General features: G+C 43.6%; 1 protein-coding gene across 1 annotated transcript in view; it reads left to right on the top strand.

Annotated features, from left to right (window-relative positions):
- The first annotated feature begins 1,344 nt into the window (after positions 1-1,344).
- Positions 1,345-15,734, top strand: part of LOC138953679 (acyl-coenzyme A thioesterase 1-like) — a 36,915-nt gene continuing 22,525 nt past the window's right edge. Inside the window, exon 1 of the mRNA XM_070325569.1 lies at positions 1,345-1,477. Within this exon, the coding sequence (XP_070181670.1) occupies positions 1,429-1,477 (49 nt within the window). The 5' untranslated portion in view covers positions 1,345-1,428. The remainder of the gene's footprint in view (positions 1,478-15,734) is intronic.

The following is a 15,734-nucleotide window of genomic DNA, read 5'->3' as shown; positions in this document are numbered from 1 at the left end:
AGAACTTCCTAAGGCACGAAATAATTACTCCCTCCACGAAATTTGTACTCCCCATTTTTACATTTAGTCAAGTTTTGACTAAATGTTTTAACATAGAGGGGGAATCGAGACGAGGGTCGTGGTGTATGTGTGTGTGTCTGTGCGTGTGTGTGTGTAGAGCAATTCAGACCAAACTACTGGACCGATCTTTATGAAATTTTACATGAGAGTTCCTGGGAATGATATCCCCGGACGGTTTTTTTTCTTTTTTTCGATAAATACCTTTGATGACGTCATATCCGGCTTTTTGTAAAAGTTGAGGCGGCACTGTCACACCTTCATTTTTCAATCAAATTGATTGTAATTTTGGCCAAGCAATCTTCGACAAAGGCCGGACTTCGGTATTGCATTTCAGCTTGGTGGCTTAAAAATTAATTATGGCTTTGGTCATTAAAAATCTGAAAATTGTAAAAAAAAAAAATTTTTTATAAAACGATCCAAATTTACGTTCATCTTATTCTTCATAATTTTCTGATTCCAAAAACATAAATATGCTATATTTGGATTAAAAACAAGCTCGGAAAATTAAAAATATAAAAATTATGATCAAAATTAAATTTTCGAAATCAATTTAAAAACACTTTCATTTTATTCCTTGTCGGTTCCTGATTCCAAAAACATATAGATATGATATGTTTGGATTAAAAACACGCTCAGAAAGTTAAAACGAAGAGAGGTACAGAAAAGCGTGCTATCCTTCTCAGTGCAACTACTACCCCGCTCTTCTTGTCAATTTCACTGCCTTTGCCACGAGCGGTGGACTGACGATGCTACGAGTATACGGTCTTGCTGAAAAATTGCATTGCGTTCAGTTTCATTATGTGAGTTCGACAGCTTGACTAAATGTTGTATTTTCGCCTTACGCGACTTGTTTGTGCTTCCAGTAAAAAATCTCGTGCGCGAAAATGGGATGCGGGCGAAGGGATAATGCCAATAATATGATCTCGTGCAAACGAATGTCGCGCTACCCTCCCTCCACCCCTTCCACCACCAAGACTAACAGGGGACAAGGGAGTATAAATTCCGTACACCTGGCATGGGAAGTTAAATTGCTCGTGTTAGCGTGAAGTAATTTATTTGGTTTTTTTTTATTCGTCAGGGGAGTAACATTTGTGTACGAAATGTTTACTCGGAACTCACCTGTCGTGAGTAGTAATTTTGTCTTGTAATGGGGGAGTGCTTTTTTTCGTAAAGGGAGTAACATTTTCGTACGAAATTTTTACTCCGGAGTAAAAATCTCGTGGGAGTAATTTTCTCGTGTTACACCGGTACACACATATACGTTCGTGTCCAAAGTACGCGGTTAAGGGGCGATAACACAGTTGAACAATGCGCCATGTTTTATTTTGCATGTGAAATGTACTGTCGCGAACTGTGTTGGTAATAGTTATGGAGTCAAATAAAAACTTTACAGAGTTTTCAGGCCTGGATATGAGGGGTGAGTGCACGGTTTAGGTCACACTCGGGCTCTGTACGTTGTTTACGAACCTGCATTACTCAGTCAGTATTCAGGCTGTTCTCATTGTCTGTAAATGTACTTTCATTTTTAGACTACTGCTTTGTTACACGCAGTGTCATTTTTGTGTGTGTGCCGTGTTTGTGTTTTTAACATTTTTGTTTTTACTGTGTGTGTGTGTGTGCGTGTGTATGTGCAGTGTGTGTGTGTTTGTGTGTGAGGTAGTGTGTGTGTGTGTGTGTGTGTGTGTGTGTGTGTGTGTGTGTGTGTGTGTGTGCGTGTGTGTGTGTGTGTGTGTGTACTGAAAATGCGTAATTATGCATCAGCCCTTCCCTGAGACTGGGGTGGCCCAAAACGAACATCATATATAGAGAAAAGCGATTACGCTTGGTTTAGCGTTGGACTTAATAATTCGCTTGTACAATTATATTCAGCTCAGAGCTTCTCTTCCTTTAGGCTGTGAAAAAGCGTTTGAAATGTGAGCATAGGTAATCAGTATCTGGGTGGCCGTACTCTGTTTATCAACTCTTCTTGCATCTCGTATTAATCTTATAATTCCTACCCGGCGATAACATCTTTGTTTGTATGGTGTGTGACTAGTTCGCGAGGCACCGATTTAGTTTAATCACAAGGACTTTAATTTAGTAACGATCTCTTCAATAACACACGGCACACACACACGGCACACACACACACACGGAGCCCCGGAACCCCCCCCCCCCCCCCCCCCCTGGATCCGCCCCTGGATATTGATAACACGGACTGTATAAGTAAAAAAGTACCACACTATGTACTATAGTATACCATAGTGGCCGCGAGGCAATGGGGCGTTGCTCTACTCTGACCTTTTATCGGCCACGGTCCGATCAGTACATCCTCACTGTTATGCCCCCTCCCTCCCTCCCTTCATTTTTCTCTCCATGAATTTTGTGTGTGTGAAAACATGTTACAGACAGTCCCAGGATTCGTATGTTTAAAGAGAGATGATATGGCTATTGGTAAGCAAGTAAAACTTACCATACACCCTTTATCAAATTATTTTGTTATCTTTTTCCCCCCTCCAAACTATACTTTTATTTCAAATATAAAATGTACGTTCTTTCTAGATCGGGCCAGGAACTCCATACGCAACTTTCGCCGGATCAGTTTTAAAAGTTCCCAAATGTAAAATATGCAACTATGATACTGACATACGATATGAAAGACAAAACAAATCCTTTGCAGAAAAAAACAATGCTTCGGCGGATGATGGCATTATTCAAAAATGCTGCAGAAATTTTTTTTTCTTCTGCAGCAGCATTTCTGTTTTTCTGCAGAATAACCGAATAAAGTCATAATCCGCTTAGGATACAAAACGATAGGGAGAGAAACACAAGGAGCCCAGTCAGTGTTCTCCGTCAAAATGTAATTTGTTTAAAAAGCAGTGTTTACATTAAACTGTGTAAGGTCAGGATATACCTCTCCACCTAGACCGGGCCACAAATCAACACTCAGTCCTGACTCAGGGTGACAATGACCGAGTCAGTGTTCGTTGTTCAGAGTTTCAGTGATTTAACGTTTGTACATGATAAAAGTAAAGTTTCTCAGGCAGTACCAGACTGTTGAATTTTGGTACGTATCGGGGGTGGGGGGGGGGGGGGGGTGGTATGGTATTAGTCACATATACTGCCAAAAGATGGGATGAGAATATTGAGTACATGACACTTTTGACATGGCCGCCACTTGACCATCAGGTAGGGTGCATACCGCGCAGGATCCTTCCTGTGGTAGGATGCACCAGAGACGCTGCTCAATACCGCTCGGACCAAACGGTAGCAGAAGGGGGGAGAGTGAGAGAGAGAGAGAGAGAGAGAGAGAGGGGGGGGGGACGACTAAGAGTGGTGGACCAAAGAGACTCCCGAGCTAAACCGTGCAGATCAGTGATCAGCGAAACACTAGCGTATGTGTTTACTCAGACTTTTATTGCGGTGCCTCCGTCTGTCTGTTCAGTGTCTGTCTGTCTGTCTGTCTATCTGTCTGTATGTCTGTCTTTCGTGCACACTACTCTCAAACAAAAACGTGACTGGCAGAGATCAATATTCATTGAAACCTTTTGACCGTGAGACCTGGCTCACAGGTGATGACCTTAATTGGCTTGAACGGAGTAAGAACACCCCTGTCTCCCATTTAGAATTCCAAAATGTGGTTTTGGTGACAAAAAACAATGCCCTGTGTAAAAGTATTCCAGTTGTGATTAACTGAGCGGCTGAGGTGCTTTCTTGGCATTATTTTGCTAGCGCATTCTGTTATCAATGTCAAAGTCAGTTTTTAACACTTTCAACTTCTAAAGAGCATACTTAGTTCATGCGAGAAAAAAACACAATAACAACCCACACAAAATATAAACCAACTGCACGCAACCCCCTATCCTCAACTGTCAATCCGCACCCCCCCCCCTTCTAGCTTCATGTTAACCAACCATACTCGGCGTAAACTAAGGCAACAACTCCCAACAAAATCTTCACTTCAACCCCCCATTTTGAAATATCGCAACAACAGCTTTCCAGAACTATTGCTTTTGTTCCAATTACCAAACCATGGCGCTGTGTGTTTTGTGTGGTGATCCGCTCAACCTTGGAGAGAAGACTGTTGTGCCAACAGACAGAGGAAGAGATACCATAAACAAGGCTAGTCTGGAACGTGGTGATGCCGTTTGTCTATCAGAAGGTGAAGCAGTGCACGAGGTTTGTCGTCGCAATTACACGAATGCACGTAACATTCAGAGCGTTTTGAAGAAGAAAGCAGAAAAAGAGAACGCTTTATCAAATCTAGCACAGAATTTGCGCTCACAGAAAGAATGTTTTGACTTTGCTAAATGTTGCCTTTTTTGCGGCAAGGAAGCAAACCTTGACTCGCGCTCTGGTCCCAAAGTGTATCCAGTTAGGACACTTGACTTTGAACGCACAATTTTTCAAGTTTGTTCGCAGCGCTGTGATGAATGGGCAGACATTGTACGAAGCAGACTGGAGTGTGTATCAGATTTGCCAGCTGCTGATGCAGTCTACCATCAAAACTGTAGTCTTTGCTTTCGGAGCAGGAAAAGACCACCACAGTTTACTCAGTCGCATCAAGGCAACAAACAGGTGAAACTTGGTCGACCGAAAGATGAGAGGAAAGCTGAAGCGTTTGAGAAAGTTGCTACCTACCTGGTTCAAAATGAAAACGAACAGATAACAGTGAACGACCTGATTATCAAAATGAAGGAGTTTACAGATGATGCTTATAGCCACCCCAAGATGAAACTAGAACTTCAAAATTATTTTGGTGAGCAGCTCATCGTCACGGAAGTCAACGGCAAGTCAAATGTCGTAACATTCAGGAAGACGGCCTCTTCGATTCTTCATAACTTTTATGCAAAAAAGGTCAAAGATGAGGATGCACAGAAAGAGCTGATTCTCAAAACCGCTGCAGAACTGCTAAAGAGTGACATAAGAGCAGTGCCGACATCCCGTGCAATGTACCCCAGTGATGATGACATTTCATCATGTGGCGTCAACTTAGAGTTTGTTCCAAAGTCCTTACAGATTCTTCTTGAAAACATCTTCAGTGGAAAGGAAACCAGCGTGAAAGTCTCATCGATTGGACAGGCAATTATGCAGGCATCTCGCCCACGATTGTTGCTGTGTCCCCTACAGATCGGACTAGCTGTGCAAATGCATCACTGTTTTGATTCAAAGTTTCTCATTGACACATTGTATTCTCTGGGATTCTGTTCATCGTACAAGGAGGTTCTGACCTATGAAATGAATGCTGCCGTTTCAGAAAACAACGTTGCGTTTCAAGTTGATGGCCATTTTACCCAATATATTGCAGACAACCTCGACCACAACACAGCAACACTTGACGGGTGCAACACATTTCATGGAATGGGAATGATCGCCACTGTCACTCCGACCATCGGAAAAACAGACAGGATCAGAAGAAGAACTGACGTCAAGCCAGAAGAAATAGTGAAAAGAGCGAAAGTTGACATTCAGTACTACAACAGACAAGCGTGTGATGGCCTGCTGAAGCTGAAATTTGAACATCTTGAAAACGTGTTTGTAGAAGATGTAACATCAAAGGTGGATCTGCTGTGGAAAGCTTGCTGGCTGTTGCAACCCGACAGACCATCTTGGTCTGGTTTCATGCAAGCCATCCACAAGGGCAGATATCCCGGACAGTCATCCATAATATTTATGCCAATGATCGACATGAATCCCAGTGACCCCACGTGCATATTTTCTACCCTGCATTTCATCAGTGCTCAGGCAAAGCGCAGCAACACGACACCTGTGTTGACATTTGACCAACCCTTATGGTGGAAAGCTCTTGGCATCATCTCCAGCGAGCCAGATGGCAGCGACCTTAAAGCCATTGTCCTTCGCCTTGGACCCTTCCATCTGGAAATGAGTTTCCTGGCGTGTATTGGCCATCTAATGGAAGAAACGGGTCTTCATGAAGTGCTGTCTACTGTGTACGCACCAAACGCAGCGAGCAACATGCTTCAAGGGCACGTTCGAGGACACATACTTGTTGACGCAGCACTAAGTATGCTGTTGCTGTCTGACATATTCCGTGTGCCACTGCCACTGCCCGAAAGTGACACAGAAAAGAATAGAGATAAAAACACGCAAGATGAGCAGACAGGAACACTTTCGACCCCTTACGAGTCTGAACTCAATGTGAACCAAGTTGACGCACTGAGCATTGATAAGGACACTGCTGTGCAGCTTCACGGTGTTCTAGAGTTAGAACCAGTTTCCCAGCTCCCCTCTGATGTGAAGGGAATAGTGAGAGATGCACTGCGTGACTTCGAAGGTAGAGAAGATTTGAAGGCTGCTTCTTCTCTTCATGACCAACTTCTGAGGGGAGAGCTGACTCCAGAGTCGATCCAGAACAGCCAACATCTTGTCACAATCAGAACGAAACTACAGGAAAGAACACTTTCATTTTGCAGTAAAACCAGTGAACTCTGGTTACTGTACATGGCAATGGTTGACATCTTGAAGCGCTTTTTGAAAGCTGAGAGGACGGGAGATTGGTTTCTTCACCTTTCTGTTGTAAAGGAGATGCTGCCATATCTAGCAGCAACTGGACACAACTCGTATACCAAGTCAGCCTATCTGTACCTGCAGATGATGAACCAACTTGACAAAACCAGCCCTGATGTCTACAAAAGCTTCACAGAAGGAAATCACGTTGTGAGACGAAGTGACCGCCAATGGGCTGGGATCTCATCAGATCTTACCCTGATGCGGGATGCAAAGACAACAGGTGGCCTAACAAGAGGGAGAGGCATTCAAAGTGGGTGCTCTCCATGCCAGCCTGCGCTCAGGTGAACAATGCCATGCAAGAAGTCACAGGCACACGGCGACTTTCAAGTGACCAGCATATATAGAAATGGGGTCAGCAAGAACAGCTCGGGACACAAACGACATGATGGCTATCACGTCTTACCTGCTGGACAGAAACCCTTTTGCTGATGATCAGGCCCTCAGGAACATTGCAACTGGAGTTGTTGGGGAAGCGGCTGTAAACGTTACCAAGGCCAGAGAGGTCGGGTGTGGCATAATGCAGGCCATGGAAGGGAAAACAGTGTCGGATCTCGTCTTGAAAAAGAAGGATCAAGTCATAACACTGGGAACAAAAAAGTCACTGAAGGTTGATGGACATCCGATCACAGTCGACCCTCAGCTTCTCTTCCAGAGATTCATAACAGTGGCAAACACAACATACGAGGACAAGAAAGAACTCTTTCAGTTTGAACTGTGCAGCTTCCCCTCAGCCCTGTTTGAATCCCATGAATTTTTGAGACAGCCGAACAAAGCTACCCTGGCGGATGAACTGTGGAAGCTGGTTATTGCCCATGCAGGTTCTCCCAGCTCAAACTTTCCTGCCGACGTACAGTTCGTCATTGACGGTGGCTCTTTGCTTCAAAGACTGCAAGGATCGTGGACGCGGGGAAACACCTTCCAGAGCATCATAGATGGTTATACACAGTTCGTCAACTCCCGGTACCCACATGCCGTCATTGTCTTTGATGGCTATATGTCTGGGCCATCAACGAAGGACAAGACTCACCTGCGGAGGACAAAGGGGCGTAGAGGGGCTGCTGTCCATTTCTCACTGGACATGGTTCTCAGATCCAAAAAAGAGCAGTTTCTTGCAAACGCAGAGAACGAACAGCGTTTCATCTGTGCACTTGGTACAGCTTTGGACAAAAACTGCACAGTTATCCATGCCAAAGCAGACGCTGACGTGCAGATAGTCCTCTCAGCAACACACTGCGCCAGAGAAAAAGTCACTGCAGTAATTGCCGAAGACACGGATCTGTTGGTATTGTTAGGCCATCATGCATGTGCAGACGCACATGACATCCTGCTCTTTTCTGACAAACAGGCCGGTAAATCTTCATATTGCAGCTCTTGGCAACGTGCGCCACTTGCTCCTGTTTCTCCACGCCTTTACCGGCAGCGACACAACCTCTAGGCCCAATGGCCTCGATGAAGAAACTCAGAAACAACCTACAGTTGCAAACACTTGCTGAAGTGTTCCTCCAAGACAATGCGACCTTAGAGGATATCCTATCAGCAGACGAAAAGGCGTTAGTGCTGCTCTACAACGGTAGTTCCAGAGAGGGTCTCGATGAACTTCGCTACCGACTCTTCTGTTCAAAGGTAGCTGTTGGAACAACGTTTGTGCAAGTTCACACTCTGCCACCCACCTCAGCAGCTGCCCGATTCCACAGCATGCGAGTGTACTTGCAAGTACAAGAATGGATGGGACTCAAAGTGGCCATGGATCCCACGGACTACGGCTGGAAACTTGAGCATGGCATCCTTGTTCCAGTGACAACAGATCTGCCGGCAGCACCAGCCGATGTGTTAAAGGTGATTCGCTGCACATGCAAAAGTGGTTGTGACACAAAGCGGTGTAGCTGCAGGCAACACGGACTAGAGTGCACATCTGGATGTGGGGAATGTCGCGGTGTTGGCTGCTGCAACTCGCCTCTACCGTCTTTTGAAATCGAGAGTGAAACATCGTAACCATCATGTTTTCCTCAAAAGGTAGGCCTATTGTGTTATGCACTCTTTTCTTCACCTGTAGATGACTTTGAATGAAAGCCGTCCTAGGAAGTATTCTGCTGAAGAAGACAAAGGGATAGGAATAGGTATAGTCATATTAAAGAATGCGTATTTCTTTTATCGTCCATACGTGAACAACGCATTGCAATGCGTTATTGTTCATTTCATTATTTTATTATCCCAGGGCTGGGAAATTCGGGTAGCTTCCTCCAAATGAAAGCTTGCAGCAACAAGAGTGGTGCTAACCAGGTGTGCGCGTGTTAAGGTGTAATCAGCTAACTGCACTAATAGCAGAAGGACCAAGGTCTTTTACGTTTTACTGTGGTGACACGGGGGTGGGACATGGATACCGTTTCTTAGTCTGCACATACAGTTGACCCTTGTCCGTCCACCGGCTTAATAAAGTGTTCCTTATCGATGATGGTAGGCTAATGAAGCGCCGTAGAGTGGAATTTTGCGGCGTTATTGGCAGAAACAAGGGTTTTTATATGTGACGTAATCAAACCGTCATAAAAAAGTTATGCAGAGGCTGCCAACGGTATAACTTGCTGGGAATGTTGAGACAGGCTATCTAAATGCGTTGCAACAAAAAAACTTTCTGTAACCATTTGTTATGGGTCTAAGTATAATTCTGGACAGGCTCCCCACGCTATTACCTTGCAAGTGTGAACAAACATGAGTTGAACAGCGCGCTCTGAAACTTTAAAAAAACAAAATGGCTGACAGTAACTTGTAAGAGGAACTGTAGGAGTTGGGTTAGAATAGTTATATAACTTATAATCATTCGTAATTAAAGGGGTCTTTGATAAAACGGGGAGGAATGTAAGAGAAACCGTGACTATCAAAAGGGTTGTGAATACCAAGACAGCAGACGTAATTAATATAGGGAAGGAATGACGCAATGGAAATGACGTGCAGATTCTCGACTAAGGAAAGATCGCAGTTTATCAGAGAACCAGACAGACGTTACGTCGCCCCGCAAGGGATCCCCGTATCAAATCTGAACTGAAATGGGCGACGGAGAGAGAAGCGACGGTGCAGGAAACAGATCTGAAGCAGTCGAACATTGCAAAGAGAATGCTGGGGGGGATGTCGATCCTCCGGATCCCAAAGCTAGCATCAAGGAAAAGCTGAAGCAGCCTGACTACAGGAGTAAAGTCTGGCGAACAGTTTGGCTGGGTGCTGCTTTCTGGGCACTTGGTTTTGCCATCGGTCAGCGAGGCCCGGCTTTCCTGGACATTCAGATCATCACCCAGACGGACGTGGAGGCCGCCTCGTTCTTCTTCACCTCTAGCTCTGTGGGCTACCTGGTGGGCTCGCTGGTGGCAGGGGTGGTGTACGACAAGCTGAACAAGTCGCTGCTCTTGCTGATGTGTGTGCTGGGCATGGGGGTGACCACTGTGGCCTTGCCCTGGTGCGCCATCTACGCCATGATGATCTTCATCCAATTCATGGTGTCTCTCTTTGGTGGAGGCTTGGACACAGTTGGCAATTCAGAATTGGTGCGCATCTGGGGAAAGGAAGGAGAGACTGCGATGCAAACCATACACTTTGCCTTTGCCTTTGGCGGTATCATTGGTCCTTTAGCTACAGAGCCTTTCCTCACACCAACTCCTGAGGGCAGTCTTGATCTTACCAGTACTGCGGCTCCCTCCCTCTACAACTCAACTCTCAGCATGCTAAATTCAACAGTGACTGCAGAAAGCTCTAACGTCACAACCAACTCCACTGTCCCTGCTGCACCTGTCACCACGATCGTTCACTACGCGTATCTCATCTCCGGAAGCATTATCCTGCTGATTGTGCTACCGTTCGTTGTGCAGCTGTGCACGGACAGGTCGGAGAAAAGAAGACAAGATCATACCGATGAGAAGAAGAGTGTTACCAAGCAACCCTTGCCGACTGGCGTCTTCATCTTCGTTTTGATTACTTTTTGTTGCTTTTACTTCTTGTACTGCTCTGTAGAGGACACGTTTGCAGCGTATCTGTCAACGTTTGTCGTCAAGCATTTGCACTGGAGCAAGACAGAAGCAGCTCAACTTACCTCAGTATTTTGGGCGTCATTTGCCATTGGTCGTTTTTTTGGCATATTTGCAGTTCAGGTCTTGTCTTCGGTCAAACTTCTGTTCCTCCTCGGTCTTTCCTTGGCTCTCTCTTTATTCTCATTTTTGTGGTTTTCACAAGAGGGTGTAGGCTTGGGTGTATGGATATGTACCGTTATGGTAGGGGCATCGATGTCTGCAATTTTTCCAACAGGGTTTTCGTGGATGGAAGAAAAATTTCTCAGAGTAACAGGTCGGGTGGCATCAAGCATACTGATAGCCTCATCATCAGGAACCATGGCAAACCCCATCGTGCTGGGTTATCTGATGCAGGAGTTGACACCCATGTGGTTTTCATACCTTCTCTTTGGGGAGGCTGTTCTATGTTTTTGTATCTTTCTCTTTCTCCTAGTTTTGTCTCGCTTTTATATCCAAAAGCATTATTCTGTTAACAGAGAATCAAAATCACTGGAAATTGCTATTCCCACTCTAAATAATGAAGAAAATATTTGAAACAGTACAGCTGCCAATAGCAGTGTAGTATGTAAAGTCACCGGTGAAAGAATTGATTGGAATTAGATAGAAAAGATGACAGTTAAAGATAAGGTGGCTTGTTGTCAGACCAACTTTTTTGTGGGTCTAAGAGGGGAGCATATTGTCTTCTGCAGCCATGGGAATTGAAAAAAGTAAAAACGGCTGAAAATGTGTAAGTAATATAAAAGTCGAAGGCGCGAAGTGCCTAGCCTTACTAGGGGAGGTCCGGGGGCATGCTCTCTCCCCCCCCCCCCCCCAACACTTTTTTCTCCAAAGAACCCAAATTGTGCAATTTGGTGTCATGTGAGCTCCAAGTTTGCCATTAAATTCAGTATTCAGAACAATTTTTGCCTCCCCCATTTATTTTTTCGGCGGACACTGAGATTTTTGGCGGAAAAAAAATATATTTCGGCGGAAATTTGCCTTTCGGCGGACAATTCAAATGCCTGCTTCTGATACATCTTTCTCTACACATACTTAGAATTGTCACATATCAACATTATTTTTTGTTACCCAGCTTCTTATGAATGAAAATTTGTGAAAAAATTGTTACAAAATTGTTTGTAGTCCGAGAGTTTTAAGAACATTTTTCAATGAAAATAGTTAGTGTTGGAAATACATGTGCATGTACTGCTGTCTGAAGTTCTTCCTTAAATCAGTGCAATTTGTCCTTGTAACCAGTGCTTTAAAAACATAAAATACATGACTTGAAGCCGTAAGATGAGAAAGATTATATTCTGAGTCATATCTGACTGTGTCATTTTTTCCCCCCAAAGAAGAAATAGAGCATACCCCATTATTAGAGGGAAGGAATTTTCTAAAGAGGCGACATTACCTTTTTTGTGCTATTTGTCTGAAACACACAATATTGATATATTTTGAAGGCAGAAAGCTTTACCAGGACTAATGTGGTAAATTCTCACGCAGATCTGCCCTTTTCTGTGAGCAATGCCATGCTAAATGTACACATAAATTGTTTGAAAAAAGAAGCTGCCTGTTGGAGGGTTGTCAAGTTGTTTCTTTTATCTTTTCCATTCTTTTTACTTTTGTTACTTAGTTTGAAATAACTGTGGGTCCCCGTTCCCCCCCCCCTCCCTCTGTTTGGCTTTTTGTACTTTCTGTTGATTGAAGTATACTGTAGTTGGACTTAATATTTTAATTTATTGTTACCACTCTGTGTCATTTTGCTTCATCACAGTGATTTTCGATGAATTTAATGTCCGGTGATCTTTTTAGTCGTGTGATTATTACATGTTTTACATTTTACAGTGTTCCATTGGCACTGTTTCTGTTGGTCCTTTAAGTTTAAACCATTGCTGTCTGTACCTGTAACATCCTCTTGAGACAGCTTGTATTTGTTGTACAGTCGAGATCGCTTTACACGAAATGAAAGGGACCTATATTTTTTTCGAGTTAACGTTTTTTTGCGATAACAAAAATGATCAAACTGATCACGTAGACGGAGCCGCTCTAAATCCTCGTTTTGCCGGGTATCGAGTAGAGGATGGCGCTTTGTCACTAAAACACACTGTCGGCGAATGGTGCATTTGAACACGGAGCATAATCAAAGGCAAGTGGAGACCAAGACGTTCAAATCACATCGAGCTTTGAGTGACACGTAAGAGTGGTCATCTGTAAAACTGTCACAGCCTGAACTGCGGTGGCAGGGCGAACTTATCCGTGCCCATGTTTCCGTTTTTATAGCGGGAGGATAAGGAACTTGAGACCAAGACGCTCAGTTCAACACCAAGTTCCTGGTGTTGGGAAGCTGAGACTAATAAGTTTTGTCTCAGGACACTGACAGTTGCGATCCGTAGTCACATGAGAGTGGTCTTTGTGTTTCTAACATTGTCAGAACTGCAGTGGCAGTCCAATTCTCCATACCCATGTTCCCGTTTTCACAGCGGGTGGAGACAGAATTTGAGACCGATAACACACCCAATTTTGACACATTTCCAAAAAATATCATTAAATATCTGATGCACTTACATTAAATTGGTTTGCTTTTGTGAAATATTTGATTCTTAAATGTTTCTAATTAACATAACATGTACGAGGGTAAATTTAACACATAATCCAAATATTTTCAAAGAAATTGGTATATTATTGGTTTTCGGAAAAAGTTTTGCTCTTTGAGACACCAACACACTTTTGGGTGGGGTTGGAAACACACTTCCAGGTAGAAAACGGTTCATGGGAAACAACTCATCCTTTCTGGCCTATTTAGCAAACTGGCAGTGGAAACGATTGCCTCCCTTTACCTGTCTCTGGTGTCTGTGAATTTTTTTTAATACATTTTTCTTCCTACCGCCAGTATACAGGTGCTATGTCGTGGAAAAAGTTTCGGGTAGCTGAGAATAGTTGTGTCTCAGAACACCGCCGCAGCATGCAGTTACGCTCCGTGGTCCTGTTTTTCAGAAAGGGTGAAAAGGGAGACAGTTGCACCAAATGCCTATCGCAGACAGCCTAAGGGTGGGGGCCTGTCTTCAAATACTGGTAGTGCTCCCCAGAGAAGCTTTTATAGGTCAACACCAAAGAAGGAGATACTCAAACATTTCCCAGCAGCTCAAGTTCCCTGCAGTGTTCGGTGGTTTTGCACCAACTGTAGGTAAAAGAAGAGTGGCCATGCACGTGCACATATATATCAGTTATCTAGTGTAACGAAGCATTTCACATGTGATGGGGGATGTTTCTATTTCTGCAGGTAGCAGGAAAGCCTGAAGTTTGATATAAGAATGAAGAGGGTGTCTCCAATTCAGGTCTGCAGTGATGTTTAAAAAAACCAAACAAGAGCAGTACACAAAGAAACAAGTCGCGTAAGGCGAAAATACAATATTTAGTCAAGTAGCTGTCGAACTCACAGAATGAAACTGAACGCAACGCAACGCAGCAAGACCGTATAGGGCCTACTCGTAGCATCGTCACTCCACCGCCCGTGGCAAAGGCAGTGCCCGTGGAATTGACAAGAAGAGCGGGGTATTCGTTGCGCTGAGAAGGTTAGCACGCTTTTCTGTACCTCTCTTCGTTTTAACTTTCTGAGCGTGTTTTTAATCCAAACATATCATATCTATATATTTTTGGAATCAGGAACCGACAAGGAATAAGATGAAAGTGTTTTTAAATTGATTTCGAAAAAAAAATTTTGATAATAATTTTTATATATTTAATTTTCAGAGCTTGTTTTTAATCCGAATATAACATATTTATATGTTTTTGGAATCAGCAAATGATGGAGAATAAGATAAACGTAAATTTGGATCGTTTTATAAATTTCTATTTTTTTTTACAATTATCCGATTTTTAATGACCAAAGTCATTAATTAATTTTTAAGCCACCAAGCTGAAATGCAATACCGAAGTCCGGGCTTCGTCGAAGATTACTTGACCAAAATTTCAACCAATTTGGTTGAAAATTGAGGGCGTGACAGTGCCGCCTCAACTTCCACGAAAAGCCGGATATGACGTCATCAAAGACATTTATCAAAAAAATGAAAAAAACGTTCGGGGATTTTATACCCAGGAACTCTCATGTCAAATTTCATAAAGATCGGTCCAGTTGTTTAGTCTGAATCGCTCTACACACACACACACAGAGACAGACAGACAGACAGACGCACATACACCACGACCCTCGTTTCGATTCCCCCTCGATGTTAAAATATTTAGTCAAAACTTGACTAAATATAAAAACAGATGCTTGGAAAGGAATTTGACATGTGTTGCAAAATGGAAAGGTATTGCCAAAAAGAGGATGGACATGGAAAGAAGGAGAGGGGTTCACTAGTCCGAGGGTTCACTAGTCCGAGGGTCCACTAGTCCGAGGGTTCACTAGTCCGAGGGTTCACTAGTCCGAGGGTCCACTAGTCCGAGGGTTCACTAGTCCGAGGGTTCACTATAGACGCTTGAACAAAGGATATTCAATTTGATTTGTTTTTATTTTGTGTGTGTATGTGTGCGTGGATGTGCGTGTGCGTGCGTGCGTATGTTTTTCACTACTGTGGGAACCAAATCGAAGAATATTCTCATAAAAACACTGAGTTGTGGTGTTTTATATTTGACTGAAGAAATCTCAGACTATTTCCCCCAAGAAACTTAGTTATTTATATTTTGACTGAAGAAAGGATATTCAATTTATCAGGATACCGCCCCGACTGGACAATTACGTGATCGAACTGCCTACAGTTTTTAGTCATATTATATAGCACCTCGGGTTTCCTTTTGCCCGTGAGGGTCAATTAGTTATCCCACCGACCTGAATTATGGAGAGGATCGAGCCTGGGTTGTACTACAGCCTCACACATAATTTCATTGAAATCGGTTATCAAACATCGGATATCTATTTGCGGACAGACAGACAGACAGACAGACACACACACACACACACATATACACACACACACACACACATACACACACACAGACGCACACACACACACACACACACAGACAGACACAGTGAAACCTATCTACTGCCTTTTAAGGGGCGGTATAATAACTGAAAAATCAAGCGTCTATAGTGAACCCTCGGACTAGTGAACCCTCGGACTAGTGAACCCT

Source organism: Littorina saxatilis, linkage group LG17 (genome assembly GCF_037325665.1).
Source record: "Littorina saxatilis isolate snail1 linkage group LG17, US_GU_Lsax_2.0, whole genome shotgun sequence".
Classification (NCBI taxonomy): Eukaryota; Metazoa; Mollusca; class Gastropoda; order Littorinimorpha; family Littorinidae; genus Littorina; species Littorina saxatilis.
This window is presented reverse-complemented; position numbering and strand designations above follow the sequence as displayed.